Genomic DNA, 18,583 nt, shown 5'->3' with positions numbered 1-18,583 from the left:
GTATAGTAGGATGGCAATCTCCTCTCACCTCGGTTTCCTGGCATTTGGATGAAGACCCTCATTCTGCCAAGCACCGCATGGACCCTGGTGTGCAAGGGCATCTCCATGCAGGGGCACTGGAACAGGCAGGGCCAAGGGGCCATGGCCCTCCCAGTTTTTACTGCCATTGTGGGGCATTTTCCTGGTTTATACAGGTCCCCGGTGAGATGGGCTAGTGAAAGAATCTGAGTCCTCGCTCCCACTTCCTTTCCCCAGAGGCCTGCCTGACCTCCAGGGCTCCCCTTCCATCTCCTGTGTGGCAGAGTCCTCATAACCCCAACAGGGCTGGGCCCAGGATTCCTGGGGGGGCTCCACCCCCAACCTTGTCGTGGTCACTTAGGGAGGGGCCAGGGTGTCCCCACTCTGGGGTGCTCTCTGCACACTGGTGCTTCCCTGACCCCCTGATCATTACATACAGGTCAAATCAAAGACTATTTATTACACAGCAACCAATTAAAAAAATTAAGGGAAAAATGGGAAAGGTGAAAGGAAAACCCGTCACGCCGCTCTGTGGCACGGGGACGTCACAGCCAGCCTCTCTGGGATGTCAGGGCAGTTCAGCCTGTTCCTCACACATCCCAGGCCTCCTGCCCAGGCCCTGGCTGTGCTGATGCTGTGGGTCGGACACTTGCTCTGGCGGTGGCCACACACCCTCAGGCTCTGGGTGGCAGGACCCTTCTGCCCAGTGTCAACCCCCCCGTCGAGGTTACGATCCCCCTCCCAGTCTGGCCTGCCAGACCTCTTGACTGGGGGCGTCTCCCTGTGCTGGGCCCACTGCCCAGGGTCCCCCTCACGCTCCCCAGCTGCTCATTGCACCTGGCTCCAGACGGCTCCAGCTCCACAATGCCTCAGCTCGACTCTGCCTCAGCACGGCTACTGCTGCTGCTCTGCCGCCAGCCTCCTGGGCTGCTTTTCTGGCCCCTCTGGCTCCGGTTCCTGCACCTCTCTTCCCAGCACTGACCTGCTCCCTGGGCTGCTTCTCTGCTTCTCTGGCCGGCGCGGCCCTGCTCCCCAGCTCAGCTAGGGCCTTTGTCTCTCCGCTTAGCTCAGCCCCACTCTGTCTGACCCAGGCAATTCCAGCTCACAGGGAGGATGGGACCCTCCTGACTCCCTCATTGGCCTGTCAATCTCAGGGTCCTGATTTCGATCAACCCTTCCCCTTCCTTTTAGTCCTGGGAGCTAGCCAACCAAAATCCCCACTGAGTTTTAGTAAGGGGCCAACAGTCCCCTTACACCAGGAAGAGGAAGAGGAAGAGGATGAAGAAGGGACACGCTCCATAACAGGGTGGAAGGTTCAGGGAGTCGCTTTCGGCAATGGAGAAGGTGCCGTTCCAAGGGCTAATTCCTGTCAGGATCCCCAGCACAGGACAGAGTCAGGAACAAAGCCTTGTTCCTGCAACTCCCCCAGATAAAACGTACTGGAGCATGAGGGCGGAGGGAGTTGCCTGCATGCTGACATGTGGGGCAGCTCCCAAGATATGGCAATCACATTGACTCACAGGGACAGCCCATTTCCCCAGCATAAAAATGGCCCATCCCAAAGGATCCTTACTTTTGTCCAAGACACAACCGCCGGAGCCTCTTCTGCTCCCGAGGGCCCTCCACCAGGAGCTACAGGTGAAGCAGGGCCAGTCCAGCCCCTGTTGTTGGGATGTCTTGTTGGGGGGCGGGTCATGGTGGTGGGGTGAAAAGGAGATAGCTGTGGTTTGGGGAGCAACATAGTGTGGAGGACTGGGACATCATGCTGTTATGGGGGTAATTATGGGCTGCCAGGGGGCATTGCTCCATTTTGGGGATGTTGATGGGAGGGAGTTAGGGCTCTGCTCTGTTATTGGGGGTGATTATGAGGTACGAGGAGGTATTGCTCTTTTATTGGGGAGATTACGGGCTGGAATGGGGAAATTAATGAAGACGTTTGGTGGTTTGGCTGCTCAGCTGGTACTTGGAAGACATGGCTTCTAATCTCTGTTCTGCTGCTGCATCTCTGAAGAACCTTGGCCCAATCACTTATCCGCTCTATGCCTCACTTTCCCCATATGTACAATGGGGATCATAGTCCTGCCCTGCCTCACCAAGGAGCTGTGTGGATAAATAGGTCAAAGATTGGGAGGTGCTCAGATACTACCATAATGAGGGCAGATAACGCTTTAGTTAATTTCTCTGTTATTAAGCTGGTCATGGGGGTTTCGCCTTCCTCTGTTATTGGGGTGACATGTTAGAAGAGAAACTAGTGGGAGAGGGGTGAGCTCAATCCAGCTCATGGAAATTTTTGTCATGTGGGTTGAGTTTAGTTCCCTCCCTTCCTCCCCTCCTCAGATCAGATCTTTCCATGGAACATGCCCCTGGGGGTGACTGGGACCGGGCAAAAGTGGAAGATGGAGCTGAGTTGGGGGAGACTGGGCCCCCATTGCCAACAGACGATCACAGTGCATTTCCCCTCCCCATGTCGGGCAGTGCTGTCATCTCCTGGTACAAGCAGGGTAGTGGAGTTTCAGAGAAACCACTTGCTTTTGAGATCCTGTGGAAGAACAGGAACTCAAGCCTGGCGTTTCTGAATCCTAAGGGCGCACTTTCCCCGCGAGGCATCTGTCTTCCTCTAGACGCCCGTGGCCAACAATTCCCTTTTGATCTCTTTACCTGCAGTAAAGCCAGTGACTCCGACGACCGTATCCATTGCCACAACCGACATGGAGCTGCTGATCATCGCAATGCTGGTAGTCGGGGCAGCCGCAGGTAGGAAGAAGAGTCAAGCGAGAAGCCACAGTTGGGTTGGGTGAGAAGGTTCTGCAGTTTCACTGCAGGCCCTTCCAGGAATGTCTCAGAGACTTTGCTTAATACAGGTTGCTGCTTATGAAAATCCAAGTTCCCAGCAGTCCTGTTATCAATTTCATGGGTTGCGAAAGGGAATTAATATGTTCAGGCCTCGTCTCTGATTATTCTTTATTGTTTGTAGTTCAGGCAGGTAGCCATGAGTTCACAATCTGTTTTCATCCCAAATCAGGAGAGAAGGAAAGAATTTTGAAATTTCCCACAATAGAAAATGGTTTTTGGGGAAACAAATAAATCTGTTTCACTCAGATTTCGATGTCTTTAAATTTAAAGCATATGTAAAAATATATAACTTTTAGAGAGCATCATTTCTAATATAATGTTAATTCTTTTAAGAAAAATGTGGAAACAAAAATTATTTAAGAAAAGAAAAACAAATCAAAATGGCCCTTTCTGATAATGTTCAGTGCTCTGGTCAGACTGCCAATCTCATGAAGCAGCATGCACCACTTGGTGAGGAGAAGTTTATGCCTCCTGGAAGCTTCTGGTTGTGAGGCATCATGGGAGATGTAGTTTGATTGTGGAGCCCAGTCCATTCAGGAGACGGCTTTGTTTTAAACTTTTTTTAAAGAATTTGCATCACAACCAACACATTCCCACAGAAATTATCAACTTTGACAAAATGGCATTTTCCTATTGGAAAACGTTCCATCTGAAAAAGTTTGACAATTTTAAATATTTTGTGACAGGGTGAGGCCAGATGGCTACAGGAAAGTAGTGGAAGGTAGATACATTACCCCCAGATTAAGCAGGTCCCTTTTCCCTGGGTAAAATAACAGGGACTATTCCAGAACAATCAGGAACCTGCTAGAACCAGTTAAGGCAGGCAGGCTAATTAGGACATCTGTAGCCAATTAGGAAGCTACTAGAACCAGTTAAGGCAAGTAGGCTAATCAGGGCACCTGGTTGAAAGAAAGACCTCTTTTCAGTTAGGGAGAGGCGGGTAAGGAGTTGGGAGTGGGAGGAAATGCTGCTGGAGGACTAAGGAATGCAAATGCCATCAGGCATCAGGAAGAAGGTCCTGCAGTGAGGACAAAGATGGTGCTGGGGGAGGTCATGGGGAAGTGGCCCAGGGAGTTGTAGTTGTCACATAGCTGTTACAGGAGACATTGTAGACAGCTGTGATCCTCAGGGCCCTGGGCTGGAACCCGGAATAGAGGGCGGGCCCAGGTTCCCCCCAGGCCCCTCCCCCCACTCCCTATTTGACACAAGAGGAGTTGACCTGGACTGTGAGTCATATCAGAGGGGAAGGTCTCTGGCCTGTCCCCGACCAACCTGAGGGCTGCCATGACCCTTTGAGGTGAGCAAATCAGCCGGAAAGTGCAGGACCCACCAAGGCAGAGGAGGAACATTGTCACAATTTCTATTGCGGTCATAGGTGCCAACTCCGTGGGTTCTCTGGGGCTGGAGCATCCACAGGGAAAAATTAGCAGGTGCTCCGGACCCACCGGCAGCCAAACTCCCCCCTCCTCGCCTCCTTCTCCCAAGCCAAGCACACCGTGTCCCTGCTTCTCCCCCTCCCTCCCAGTGCTTCCCGCCCCCCGCCCCACTACCTAACAGCTGTTTGGCGGCACTTAGGACTTTCCGGGAAGGAGGGGGAGCAGTGGAAATGCGGTGCACTCAGGGGAGGAAACAGAGAAAAGGCAGGGCAGGGGCAGGGACTTGGGAGAAGGGGGTGGAATGGGGGTGGGAAGGGGACGGGGACTTTGGGGAAGGGGTGGAATAGGGGCGGGGCCAGGGGCAGTGTTGGGGGTCGAGCACACACTGGGCAGAGGAGAAGTTGGTGCCTATGATTGCGGTAAAGCCTAGAAACAGCAGTCACTGACCAACCCCTGCTCTCCTGAACATGTGTAAATTGTGTTTTCCAGAGGTTTATAATTTGACCAAATCTAGGTGAATTTTCATATGAACAGCAAAAGGCACCTCCCTGACTCCAGGGCTATTTCCTTGCAAAATTTCAAGTCCCTGCTGCCAAGGCGTTAGAGCACTTTAAAAAGTGGTTGGAAAATTGTTTGAACATTAAAAAATGAAGGGTCTTCCTGTCCAGTCCCTGCTACCATGAGCAACTCTGTAGCAGAAATGTATTGAGCTCTATCTTCAAACTCAGGAGGCTTTCATAGAATATCAGGGTTGGAAGGGACCTCAGGAGGTCATCTAGACCAACCCCCTGCTCAAAGCAGGATCAATCCCTAATTTTCCCCCCAGATCCCTAAATGGCCCCCTCAAGGATTGAATTCACAACTGTGGCTTTAGCAAGCTAATACTCAAACCACTGAGCTATCCCTCCCCCCATATCCCGGCCCCCCTGCTCCTGTTCCACAACTTACTTCCTTTGATGGTTAGTAACCGTCTTCTAATCTCAGCCTAGATTTATCCATGGTGCTTGTCCCCATTTGTTCTTGTGCCAACGCTGGTCTCCACCTCCTGTAGATCTTCTCCCTCCCTGGTGTCCCCCCCACACACACACACACTATAATTAGAGAGAACAATCAGATGCTGGCTTGGCTTCCTTTTAGGTTAAACCAGCCAAGCTCTTTCCATCTCCCCTTGTAAGATCGGCCCTTTGTTCCCCTGACCATCCTAGCACCCTTCTCAACACCTGTTCCAGTTGGAATTCCTCTTTCTGGAACATGGGTGACGGGAATTGGAGGTTTTTGCAGTGGCATTAATGCCTAACTATCCCTACTGGAAATAGAGCCTGGTACATCGCCTGGTACAACCTCCGATCGCCTTGTGGTTTTTCCACGGCCACGTGGGAGCAGCAGCTCATGGTCATCCTGCCACCGGCCAACCTGTTTGGACATGGCTGATGCTTGCCCCTCCCCCTGCCCTGAATTCAGCTGACATTTGCCACTCTCCATGGCAGCCTCAGACCCAGAGATAAGCAGGATCATTGGGGGGAGAAACTGCGACTTTGGCTCGCGGCCCTACCAGGTGGCTCTCCTGAGGAACAGACGTGTCATCTGTGGTGGGAGCCTGATAGCCCGGAAGTGGGTGCTGACTGCTGCGCACTGCGGCAGACGAGGGATCAGGTAAGTCAGTGCAGGGGTGGAGGGAGAGAGGGTGATGCCTGGGAATAACCCACATCCCCAGCCCTTATCTTCGCTCTTCGTGTTCCCTATCCATGCCCAGGTCTCCCTCTGCATCCCTGAATCCGCAGCCCCATCCTCCTCCCTTTTTTCCCAGCCCACAAATCGTTTTTGTCGCTCTTCTCTGCACCCTCTGCGGTTTTCCAGCATGCTCGTTCAGATGTGCCCACCCCAGCACGGACGCAGCACGCCAGCATCGGTCTCCCCAGCGGCGTGTGCAGAGGGAAACCCACCTCCACGCTCACCAGCGTTAGGCCTTGTAGCATCCCACCGGCAGCTCATGTGCAGGTGCTTTAGGAGCTGATGGAATGGAGCAGAGCTCCGGGAAATATTTTCCCTTGACTCCAACCTGATGCTGCTGGTTTCAGGGGGTCCATTGGGCCCTATGGCTGAAGCCAGGAGCTCTGATCCGTGGTGCACCCTACGGGGCTGAAGCCCTGAGTCCCGGGGCCTCCCAGAGCGGTGAAGCTACAAGCCCTGGCGACCCAGCGGGGCTAAAGCCCAAGTGCACCCATCCCACAGCGGAAGCCTGGAGCCCCGAATGGAGGGGGGCTGTGGGGACCTCCAGGAATTTAAGCCCTGGAACAAACACCTGTCATTCCACAGAAGGGGAGAGCTTGAAAAACTGAAAGCAATTCAAGCTGCTTTTTTAGAGCTCTAAGAAGAAAAGGAGGACTTGTGGCACCTTAGAGACTAACCAATTTATTTGAGCATAAGCTTTCGTTACAGCTCACTTCATCGGATGCAAGCTCTGTAAGCTCTTTAGAGCGCTGTAATTCTGCAGGTCCTGTGGATAGATCTGTCCTTCCCCTCCCCTCCTTTTCTCCTAACTCTCTTTGGCTATTACGATGAAGCTGGTATCTTTGTTGTATTTGGAAAAACTGATTAAAACGTATAAATAATACGTTAAAAATCGCAATGTCTCGTGTTGGCATTTTTGAAACTTCGATTTTTCCATTCGCAACTTTTTCTTTCAAAGTGCCCTGTTAGTTTATTTTCAGAAATATTTTGCGACAGCTGAAACAAACTATTGCCGCCCCATTTTTCGATTCGCTGGAAAGCACAAAACTCTTAGACCCAGATTTGAAATTCTCAGTGCTCCTGCACGTCGGTTTAATTTGGCATGAGCGGGCCACAGTGACCCAGGACAAGGGAAAAATAACTGAATTAAGTTGGTCCCATAAGTGGTTGAGGAGATAGCCAGTGTGAAAAATTTCAGGGGTGGGGTATATTTGCATATATAAGACAAAGCCCCTAATATTGGGACAATGCTGATATTATTGGGATGTCTGGTCACCCTACCCAAAAGCCAAGGAGAAGGAATTCATGATTTTGGTGAAAACTGCAGCTTTGATAACACCAAAGTGTCTCACAAATTAAGGGCAAAGTCATCAAATTGTTCATTTCAGCTGTGTAAAACCAGGTGTAAGAAACAATAATGTCAGCAAAATGTGCTGTGTACATGTGGCATGAGAACAAAGCATGAGATGTACAGGAACTGGGCCTGAAAATAACCAGGCCAACCATAAAGAGCATGATATCATGTAAAATGGAGGACGCATGCATCAGAATAGAGTTAAACTTGTATGTAAAGTAACCAATACTTGTATTCTTCAGATCTGTGGTATGCCCCATAGCCACCCCTTACAAGTGACTCTGATCAATTCTGCGGAGTGTATGCCAAGAAAAACATGAGATCAGACGAGATTGGAGTCGAACTGAGTTCTTGGAGAACTAAGAAGATGAGGTCTCGGAAGCTACTCCAGCATCGAAAATCCATTATTGGCCCAATTCTAGTTGCTTGCCCGCTATGATCTTTGAATAGCTGCCCATTGATCTCTTCCTTTGTCCTCTCTCCATGCAGCTCCCTGCGGGTGCATCTGGGGGATTATAATGTAAGGGTGAAAGAACCCACAGAACAGATACGAAGAATCCACAACTTCTTTGTGCACCCCGAATATAACTTCTTGCCTTTTGACAACGACTTCATGCTTCTGGAGCTGGATGAGCCCGCTCAACTTAACCGCTATGTGAACACGATCAAGTTGGCTACCCGTTGTCCCTTTCCTGGAACACGATGCAGTGTGTCGGGATGGGGCACCATCAAGTCCCCCCAAAGTATGGCGTGCTGAGTGTATAGGGAGGGGTTGAGGTTGGGCTCAGCTTGGGGAGGGGGTGGAAGCTCTTTAAGGAGACCTTGTTAATGGGCTCACAAGGGTCTTTGGCTTCTCCTGGGGGAAAATTTTCATCCAAAATGATTTTTAGTGGACAACTCAAGTTCGACAACACCAAAGTGTCCCATAAATTCGGGGCATTTTTATTCATTTCAGAAAAAAAATTCAGAAAAAAGTGAAAAATTTGCATTTTGAAAACACAGGAAGACAGTGGCTTGATTTTTGTTCTATTTGAAACATTTCCTTTTGAAATTTCCTTTCCTTTTGTATTCAAAACAATTTTAAAACGTTACAGATGTGCTTCAAATCACAATGAAATATTATAATATGACATGAAATACTGGATCTAAATGAAACAATTTGTTTTTTTGGCTTTTCCGTTCATCAAAAATTTCCTTTTTCGGAAAATGAACGTGGCCAGATCCCAGCTGGTGGAAATCGGCCGTCGCGCCATTGGAGTCAATGGGCCAGATCCCAGCTGGGGTCAGTTGGCTCTAGCTCCTTTGGAGTCACTGGATCTATGCCAGTTTATACCAGTTGAGGGTCTTACACCAAATTTTCCTCTCTTGCACCTTGTTCCCTGCTCATGAGCTCCTGTTTTTCTGTCATTGCCCAGGGCAGTTCCCAGCCATCCTGCAGTGTGCAGATCTCTATAGCGTCAGCCAGGCCAGGTGCCAGGACGTTTACTGGGGCCTGATCACGGAGAACATGTTCTGTGCTGGTGTGGAACAGGGCGGCATAAGCACGTGCAAGGTAAGGGGGCATCCCGGAGAGAGGGGTCGGTGCCGGGTGTCGGAGCTCACACAGCTCAATACTCTTTATCCCCTATGACCTGCAAACCCTTCTCAGCCTGCTCCTGAGGGGCCGTTGTCACTCAGGCTCTGGCCCCAGCCAGCCTTCGTGCCCCGTGGAAGAGCAGCCGATCTGCCCTCCAGCCGCACAGAGCCCTAAGGCCCAGTCCCTGGACCTGTCTGATCCCCAGCGCAGGTGCAGCCAACCGAACCCATTTCTGCTCTTTAAACCCTTCCTATCTGTGTGTCCCTGCCGCCCCCTGCTGGAAGGGATGAGCTCTGTGCATGTGTGTGTTCTTGTGTCTGTGTGACCCTGCTTCCCCCTGCTGGAGGGGATGGGCCCTCCTCTGGGGGGGTGTGCACACGGGGGGGCATGGCTGTGTTTTGCTGATGGCTTTGCATTGTCTTTGCAGGGGGATTCAGGAGGCCCACTGGTCTGCAATGGGCGGCTGCAGGGCGTGGTCTCCTGGGGGAAGTCTGTCTGTGCCCTGCCGGGACAGCCCAGAGTCTTCGCCAATGTCTGCAAAGCTGCCCAGTGGGTGAAGAACACCATAAGGAGGCAGTGCGCCAGATTGGACTGAGAGCTCACAACACGTCCCGCCTGCCGCAATAACCCACCAAACATACGCCCCAGCCACGCCTCTCCTCATCTCACGGCGGCACCTGGGGGTTGCGGAATGGGGTGGGGGGAGCTGGCCTGGGTGGGATTGGGGTGGTGGAGCTGCGGTTGGGCCAGGCCTGACAAAATCCTGGGACTGGGTTAAAAATGCACAGCTGGTTTGAAAAGCATGAATGAGCCTGAAGATTGTGAGATTGCTTTAAAACCTCATGAATCAGCCTGATGTTCACAGGATTGTTTCAAAAGTCAAGAGATTGGCTCTAAAAATCATGAGATTGGATTAAAAATTATGAGCCTGGTTTTAAAATGCCCTAAATCGCGCCCAGGTCTTTGTTCTGGTCTCTTGCATTGACGGGGGAGGCGTACGCGGCTATAACTGCTCTGACGTCACCAAGTCTGACGTCCCATGGAGTTCAAACTTTGTCACACGGTGCTACAGCAACATAGCTACCATGCCTGTCTAAAAGTACCGAATGCTGCCTCAGCACAGGGCATGGATTTCACTAGATGCTCTTTCAAGGTGCCTTCCATCCCTACATTTCTATCACTTTATGGGTAGCACAAAATAGAGAGAGATGGGTAGGTGAGTGGATGGATGAGTGGGTAGGTTAACATGAAATCATGAGAAAATGAGAACAGCCAGACTGAGTCAAACCCAAGGTCCATCTAGCCCAGTATCCTGTCTTCCGACAGTGGCCACTGCCAGGTGCCCCAGAGGGAATGAACAGAACAGGGAGTCATCAAGGAATCCATCCCAGGTCACCCATTCCCAGCTTCTGGCAAACAGAGGCTAGGGACACCATCCCTGCCTATCCTGGTTAATAGCCATTGATGGACCTATCCTCTGTGAATTTAACTAGCTCTTTTATGGACACTGTTATAGTCTTGGCCTTCACAACATCCTCTGGCAAGGAGTTCCACAGACTGACTGCACATTGTGTGAAGAAATACTTCCTTGTGTTTGATTTAAACCTGCTGCCTATTAATTTCATTGGGTGACCCCTAGTTCTTGAGTTATGAGAAGGAGTAAATAATGCTTCCTTATTTATGGATGGATAGATAGATCCTGCATGGACATGTGGAAATGGCTAGGTGACACTGGAGGTCTTTTCCATCCCTACATGTCTATGATTCTATTGACTATATAGAATATTAAATATATTATTAAAATTAGTATTCAATGTCACATAAAGGTCTAGAAGAAATCAATCAAAATAATCAAGTTGAAACAAAATTTTGGAACCTTATTCAAATAAATCGTTTTCACATCATCAAAACAGATTTTTCCCATCCAAAATATCAAAATTGACACAGAGAATTGGGCAGAAAATGGATTTTTCTCTTCGCTGGCAATTTTGGGAAAAAAATCATTTGGGATCAACCAAAACATTTTGTTTGATCTGAAACTAAACGTTTCATTTGGACATTCAGCATTTTTAAACATTTTTTTTTTCAAATTAAAAGTTAAAGGAAATGTATAAACAGTCATTTGGAAGTGAAAATTGGGAACTGTTTTGTTCGGAAATTTTAGAAACAAAATGTTTTGATTTTTTTGGATTTTTTGGGGGTGTGTGTGTTATTTTTTGATGGAAACAATTCAGCAAAATTGACACGTTCATCTTCTATAAAATGATAGTCAGTTATTACTGGTGGGTCCACCAGTGGCCAATAAGAGCAGCCCAGATTATTGAGTCGGGCTGCCACACATTCTTTCCTCTTTTCCCGTTTCTCTGTTTCCTGATGTCTTACTTGGGTCTTGAAACGCTGGGATCCTTCCCACAAGGTCCTTCTCCATTTTAGTGGGTGGAGGGTTTGGGTTTCCCATATGTCCTCAACGACAGAGCAGGCAAACAGAGAGACAGTTTCTCTCAATGGCTGAGAAGACAGATGAAGGCTACAGAAGGATGGCGATCTCTTGGTTTCCTGGTGTTTGGATGAAGACCCTCATCCTGCCAAGCACTGTGTGGACACTGGTGTGGAACGGCATTTCCACACAGGGTCCCTGGGGTGGGGGGGCGGGGGGCTATGGGGCTATGCCCTCCCACTTTTTACTGGCCGTAAGGGTGAGCAACAATGGTGAGCAACAGAGAGGAATGAGAGAGTGTTGGGATTTATGGGGGGAAGAGGTGGTGCGAAGGCGAGGCCTCAGGGGGAAGGAGCAGGACTAGGCCGGGAGATTGGGGGAAGGGGTGGTAAGCGGGCGGGAGATCAGGGGAAGGGGCGGCACGGGGAAGGGGCCTCAGGTGGAAGGGGAGGCGCAAGGGCGGGGCCACTGTTGAGACATGGGTGGCCCCCACTTTTAGGGAGCTTCTGTTGCCCCAGTCTCCACATTAAAAGAAATCGCGTATGTCGTCAGATGTTCGGCTGTGTGGGTGTGATCTCTCTGCGTGCTGCACTGGCTCTGGCCAGATAGCCCATAAAGCAGGCTCCGATCAAACTTCCCAGTGAGACCACAAGACTCGGTTTTCAGCGAACGCGCCCAGCCAGCTTTATTGTCGACAAAGCATGGTAACAGCACCTGGCAGACTCTATGAGGATACTAAGACGTGTATGCCCTTGACAATGGATGCAGCTCAGTCAGTGGTAGGACCTTCCACTGCCCCCTTGGCTGGCCAAAGACACTGCCTCTGAGATACATCTTTATACACAGATACAAACAAAAAACTTATTGCCCCGACGTATCAGGGTGCCACCCTCTGATGTATTAGGGCGCCAACCATTACCTTGTACATGTTGGTTTGATCAAAACATCTCGATCCATCATGCTGTCATCCTGACCTTATCCTTCAGATGGATCAGGGTGTTCTTGTTATCTTTGGAGAATGTGTTTGGTATAAAGGTGTTCTGGGATCATCTTTCTGGCATGTGTTTGCGGATATTTTCTTGCGCCTAACATTACTTAGGAATGTGTCTTTTTGCAATATCAGCCCTGGTCTTGCCAGACTCTGTGAGCGGGGCCTGCCTCTTGCTCACAGCTTAACATTGCTTTATATCAGTAAAGCTCTGACTACTTTAGCCCAGGTCTCAGGCCTCATACCAGGCCTCTGATACATGGGCTTATGTTTCAGGCCCTCCTCTTACTACAGCACACTGCTGTAGTATTCCACATTCACATCCATGTCCAAGTCCTGTGGTGATAGGTGAAGGGACAGCGATGACCAGAAGCTCCTAGTCAGTGACCAGCACACAGGCTGCGGCTGTCAGAGGGCCATTTTTGCATTTGAATGGAGGCAGGCCTGCAACTCAGCAGCCGGAAAGCAACTGAGGTGCTGTTTTTACGGCCCACTCCGCTCCCCTGCATGAGCAGGACGTGGGCAGTCTGACCTAGAGCTCAAAGCAGGAGTTGGGAAATCAGGCCAGGCTACGTATCGGGAGGTCAGAGTCCGAGGCAGGCCCAAGAGCAAACCCAGAGTCGAGTGTTGGGAGGCAGGTTCTGGTTACCAGGAGATCAGAGGTAGGAGCCAAACTTGAGAGCAGAACCAGGGATCAATACCCAGAGTTACGCCGGGTCAGGATACCAGAAAGAGGATGAGGGTGAGGAAGAGGAAGGCACACACTCCACAGCAGGGTGAAAGGTTCAGGGAGTCACTTTCGGCAATGGAGAAGATGCCGTTCCAAGGGCTAAATCCTGCTGGGTTCCCCTGCAGAGGACAGAGGTGGGAACAAAGGCTGGCTTGCTTCCACAGCTCCCCGGGATCCAACCTACTGAAGCCAGGTGTTTGAGGGCAGAGAGAGTCGCCTAGATGCCGATATGTGGGGCAGCTCCCCAGATACAGCAATCACGTTGACTCACAGAGACAGCCTATTTCTCTGGCATATAAAGTGGCCCATCCTGGAGGATTCTTAGTTTTGTCCAAGACATAACCGCTGGAGCTTGTCCTACTCCCGAGGGCCCCCCACCAGGAGCTCCAGGTGAAGCAGGGCCAGTCCAGTCCCTGTGTTTGGGATGCCTGGCTGGGGGCATCAGGGCGCTGGGGTGGAAAGGAGATAGCTGTGGTTTGGGGAGCAACATAGGGTGGTGGCTTGGGGCATCTTGCAGTTATTGGGGTGATTATGGGCTGCCAGTGGGATCACTCTGTTTTTGGGGTATTAATGGGATGAAATGGGGGCTCTGTTTTGTTATTGGAGGTGATTATGAGGTATGAGGGGGCATTGCTCTATTATTGGGATGATTATGGGGTGTGACAGGGCATTGCTCTTTATTGGGTGTGACTATCATAGAATCATAGAATATCAGACTTGGAAGGGACCTCAGGAGATCATCTAGTCCAAACCCCTGCTCAAACAAAGCAGGACCAATCCCCAATTTTTTTTGCCCCAGATCCCTAAATGGCCCCCTCAAGGACTGAAGTCACAACCCTGGGTTTAGCAGGCCAATGCTCAAACCACTGAGCTATCCCTCCCCCAAATGGTATATGAGGGGGCATTTCTCTGTTATTGGGATAATTATGGGATATGAGGGGCATTGCTGTGTTATTGGGGGTGATTATGGGGTACAAGAGGGCATTGCTCTTTATTGGGGGTGATTATGGGTTACGAGGGGGCATTGCTCTGTTATTGGGGTGATTGTGGGGTGCAACACGGCATTTATCTGTTATTTGGGATGATTATGGTGTCCTAAGGTGCATTGCTCTGTTATTGGGGGGATTATGGGGTGGAATGAGGCACTCAGTGAAGATGGATGGCTTGGCAGTGTGGCTGCTCAGCTGGCACTTGGAAGACATGGCTTCTAATCTCTGGTCTGCTGCTGCATCCCTGTCGGACCTTGGCCCAATCGCTTAGCCTCTCTGTGCCTCAGTTTCTCACTCTCTACAATGGGGATCATAGCACTGCCTGGCTTCACCTGTGGGGATAAATAAGGTAAAAATTGGGAGGTGCTCGGATACTACTGTAATGGGGGCCAGATACCACCTGAGATCTATTAATTTCTCTGTTATTAAGCTGGTCGTGGGCTTTTGCCCTCCTCTGTTACTGTTAGAAGGAAAACTAGGGGAAGAGGGGTGGGCTCAGGCCAGCTCATGGAAATCTTTGTCATCTGGCTTGACTTTTAGTTTCTCTCCCCATCCCTGCCAACAGATCAGATCTTTTCATGGAACATGCCCCTGGGGGTCACTTGGACCGGGCTGAAGTGGAAGATGGAGCTGAGTTGGGGGAGACTGGGCCCCCATTGCCAGCAGATGATCACAGTGCGTTTCCCCTCCCCATGTCGGGCATCCTCCTAGTACGGGCGGGGCAGCCAAGGTGCAGAGAAACCGCTTGCTCATGGGAGTTTGTGGAAGAACAGAGACTCAAGACTGACTTTCCTGAATCCTAAGTGTGCACCTTCCCCACGAGGCATCCATCCTCCTCAAGATGCCAGTGGCCAACGATTCCCTTTTGATCTCTTTCCCTGCAGTAAAGCCAGTGACTCCGACGACTGTATCCAACCACCATGGAGCTGCTGATCATCGCAATGCTGGTTGTCGGGGCAGCAGCAGGTAGGCAAAAGAGTCAAGCGAGAAGCCAAAGTTGGGTTGGGTGAGAAGGTTCTGCAGTTTCACCACAGGCCCTTCCAGGAATGTCTCAGAGATGTTGCTTAAGACAGGTTCCTGCTCATGAAGAGCGAAGTTCCTGGCAGTCCCATTATCAGTTCCACAAGTTGCAAAAGGGAATTAATGCATTCAGGCCTTAGCTCTGATTATTCTTTATTGTTTGACGAGCAGGCAGGGAGCCATGATTTCACAATTTGTTTGCGTCCTGAATCATGGCAGAAGGAAAGGGAGGGTGGTGAAGCACTGGAATGGGTTACCTAGGGAGGTGGTGGAATCTCCATCTGTCAAGGTTTTTTCCCCACTCTGTACTCTAGGGTACAGATGTGGGGACCTGCATGAAAGACCCCCTAAGCTTATTCTTACCAGTTTAGGTTAAAACTTCCCCAAGGTACAAACTTTGCCTTGTCCTTGAATAGTATGCTGCCACTACCAAGAGTTTTAAACAAAGAACAGGGAAAGAGACCACTTGGAGAAGCCTTCCCCAAAAATATCCCCTCCCAAAGCCCTACACCCCCTTTCCTGGGGAAGGCTTGATAATAATCCTCACCAATTGGTGAACACAGACCCAAACCCTTGGATTTTAAGAACAATGAAAAATCAATCAGGTTCTTAAAAGAAGAATTTTAATTAAAGAAAAGGTAAAAGAATCACCTCTGTAAAATCAGGATGGTAAATACCTTACAGCTTCAAATCAGATTCAAACACAGAGAATCCCTCTAGGCAAAACTTTAAGTTACAAAAAGACACAAAAACAGGAATATACATTCCCTCCAGCACAGCTTATTTTACAAGCCATTAAACAAAAGAAAATCTAAAGCATTTTCTAGCTAGATTACTTACTAACTTTACAGGAGTTTTAAGGCTGCATTCCTGATCTGTTCCCGGCAAAAGCATCACACAGACAGACCAAACCCTTTGTTCCCCCCCTCCAGATTTGAAAGAATCTTGTCCCCTCACTGGCCATTTTGCATCAGGTGCCTGCAGGGTTACCTTAGCTTCTTAACCCTTTACAGGTGAAAGGATTTTGCCTCTGGCCAGGAGGGATTTTATAGCACTGTATACAGAAAAGTGATTACCCTTCCCTTTACATTTATGACACCATCCTTAGAGGTTTTTAAGGTCAGGCTTGACAAAGCCCTGTCTGGGATGATTTAAGTTGGGGATTGGTCTTGCTTTGAACAGGGGGTTGGACTAGATGACCTCCTGAGGTCCCTTCCAACCCTGAGATTCTATGATTCTATGAAAGAATTTTGAAATTTCCCACAAAATAAAATGTTTTGGGGGGAAAAAATAAATCTGCTTCACTGAGATTTCAATGTCTTTGAGTTTAAAGCATATATAAAATATATAACTTTTAGAGAGCATCATTTCTAATATAATGTTAATTCTTTTAAGAAAAATGAGAAAACAAAAAATTATTTAAAGAAAATCAAATCAAAATGGCCCTTTCCGATAATGTCCAACGCTCTGGTCAGACTGCCTATGCCCTGAAGCACCATGCACCTTTTGGTGAGGAGAAGTTAGTGCATCGTGGGAGTCCCTGGCTGTAAGCATCATGGGAAATGTAGTTTGATTGTGGAACTCAGGCCTCAGAGGAGACCACTTCATTTCAATCTTTTTTTTAAATGAATTTGCATCACAATCAACACATTCCTTTGGAAATTTTAAACTTTGACAAAATGCCATTTTCCGATGAGAAAACGTTCCATCCGAAAAAGTTTGACAGTTTTAATTATTTGTATTGTGGTAAAGCCTAGATACGCCAGTCACTGAGCAAGGTCCTGCTCTCATGAGCACGTATAAATTGTGATTTCCAGAGATTTATAATTTAACCAAGTCTGGGGGAGTTTTCATGAGAACAGCAAAAGGCACCACCCTGACCCCAGGGCTATTCCTTTGCAAAATATCAAGTCCCTGCTATCAAGGCACTAGAGCACTTCAAAAAGTGGTTGGAGAATTGTTTGAACATTGCAGAAATGACCTATCATTCCTGAATCCCATTCTTGGAAATGGCTGAACTGGATCTTTCCAAAGCACGTTCAGAGAGCAAGTGTGGAAAATCCTAGCCTGAAGAGTTAAAGTTTGGCGAAGCTTTCAGCCACTGAAAACAGGATTTGATCATGGAAAGTGTTTGGTAACGTTGGCTCTAGGTGTTGTTACCAACACGGCCTACAATAGTTTATAATCCCTGCCAAAGGAAGTTGGTTTTACATGTAAATTCTGCCTGCCCAAATATTCAGCTCAAAGAAATTGAGAACATCATTAGTGGAGAATACCATTTACCCTGCGACTGTCCAATCCAAAAAAACAAATTATTTCCGCTTCTCCCCACAAAAAAAATTGACTTTTCAGGAAAAAAAAAAAAAGAAATTTGAAACATTTCGATCTGGAAAAGCTGGCACAATGCTTCATGGGAGTTGTAGTATGTGGGCTTGAGGCCCCCATCCTCCTCCAATGGCCAAGTTCTGTGGACTACAACTCCCATGATACATCGCTTATGGTGAGGGGAGCTGATGGTGTTATGGGAGTCCCTGGTTGTGATGCATCATGGGAAATATAGTCCCTCTGTGGAGCACGGCCTATAGAGGAAAATGGGGCACCCAAACTGCAATACCACAGACGCATGCCAGCAGTATTTCCAAATAAAACTATTTTGGGTTTGGGGTGTTTCTGTCCATCCCTGTTAATGATGCCCCAGCCACCTCGTCTGCAGGGATAGGACACAAGACCTCCATGTGAAAAACCATGAGCCTTTCCTCTCTGAATGAAAGGATCAAACTCCATGCACCTGCAGATTCATGAGGGCAGTTGGGCAGGAACTGGAATCTTTTGTATTCCAAAATGGAACAACCCTGGTGAGTTTTGAAATTCCCAGCAAGTTGAAATATTCCCAAAAAGAAATCTTTGTTTCTCATAAGTGGAAATGTTTCATTTTGATACCATCAGAGCGCTTCATTCCCATTTTCAATTTGTAAAGAATTAAAATACATTCAATAAGATTGTAAAATATTGAAACAGAAAGTCATTTCAAAATGAAAATTGAAACGTTCCACTCTGATAATCTCAAAAAGAACAGGAGGACTTGTGACACCTTAGAGACTAACAAATTTATTAGCGCATAAGCTTTCGTGGGTTACAGCCCACTTCATTGGATGCACAGAATGGAACATATAGTAAGAAGATATATATATATATACATACAGAGAAGGTGGAAGTTGCCATACAAACTGTAAGAGGCTAATTAGTTAAGATGAGCTATTATCAGCAGAAAAAAAACTTTTGTAGTGATAATCAAGATGGCCCATTTAATCAGTTGACAAGAAGGCGTGAGGATACTTAATTTAGGGAAATATACTCAATATGTGTAATGACCCAGCCACTCCCAGGCTCTATTCAAACCCAGGCTAATGGTATCTAGTTTGCATATTAATTCAAGTTTTTTTCTCCTGCTGATAATAGCTCATCTTAATTAATTAGCCTCTTACAGTTTGCATGGCAACTTCCACCTTCT

General features: G+C 48.6%; 1 protein-coding gene across 1 annotated transcript; it reads left to right on the top strand.

Annotated features, from left to right (window-relative positions):
- The first annotated feature begins 2,726 nt into the window (after positions 1-2,726).
- On the top strand, positions 2,727-9,604 carry LOC125626171 (kallikrein-14-like). The gene is made up of 5 exons (XM_048828882.2): positions 2,727-2,772; positions 5,735-5,900; positions 7,822-8,075; positions 8,748-8,884; positions 9,336-9,604. Exons 1-5 carry the CDS (start codon positions 2,727-2,729, stop codon positions 9,501-9,503), a joined length of 771 nt encoding a protein of 256 aa, XP_048684839.1. The 3' UTR covers positions 9,504-9,604.
- Positions 9,605-18,583: the final 8,979 nt, after the last annotated feature.

Source organism: Caretta caretta, chromosome 24, assembly GCF_965140235.1.
Source record: "Caretta caretta isolate rCarCar2 chromosome 24, rCarCar1.hap1, whole genome shotgun sequence".
In the NCBI taxonomy this organism is placed as follows: domain Eukaryota; kingdom Metazoa; phylum Chordata; order Testudines; family Cheloniidae; genus Caretta; species Caretta caretta.
The sequence above is the reverse complement of the archived record's forward strand: the minus strand, read 5'-3'. Positions and strand labels throughout refer to the sequence as shown.

What these genes read in the sequence shown, in the direction of transcription:
- LOC125626171 (XM_048828882.2), top strand. Translation starts at nt 2,727, where the DNA reads ATGGAGCTGCTGATCATCGCAATGCTGGTAGTCGGGGCAGCCGCAG. An exon ending in GGTAGTCGGGGCAGCCGCAG is followed by an intron (nt 2,773 to 5,734) that starts GTAGGAAGAAGA and finishes TCTCCATGGCAG; the next exon opens with CCTCAGACCCAGAGATAAGC. An exon ending in TGCGGCAGACGAGGGATCAG is followed by an intron (nt 5,901 to 7,821) that starts GTAAGTCAGTGC and finishes CTCTCCATGCAG; the next exon opens with CTCCCTGCGGGTGCATCTGG.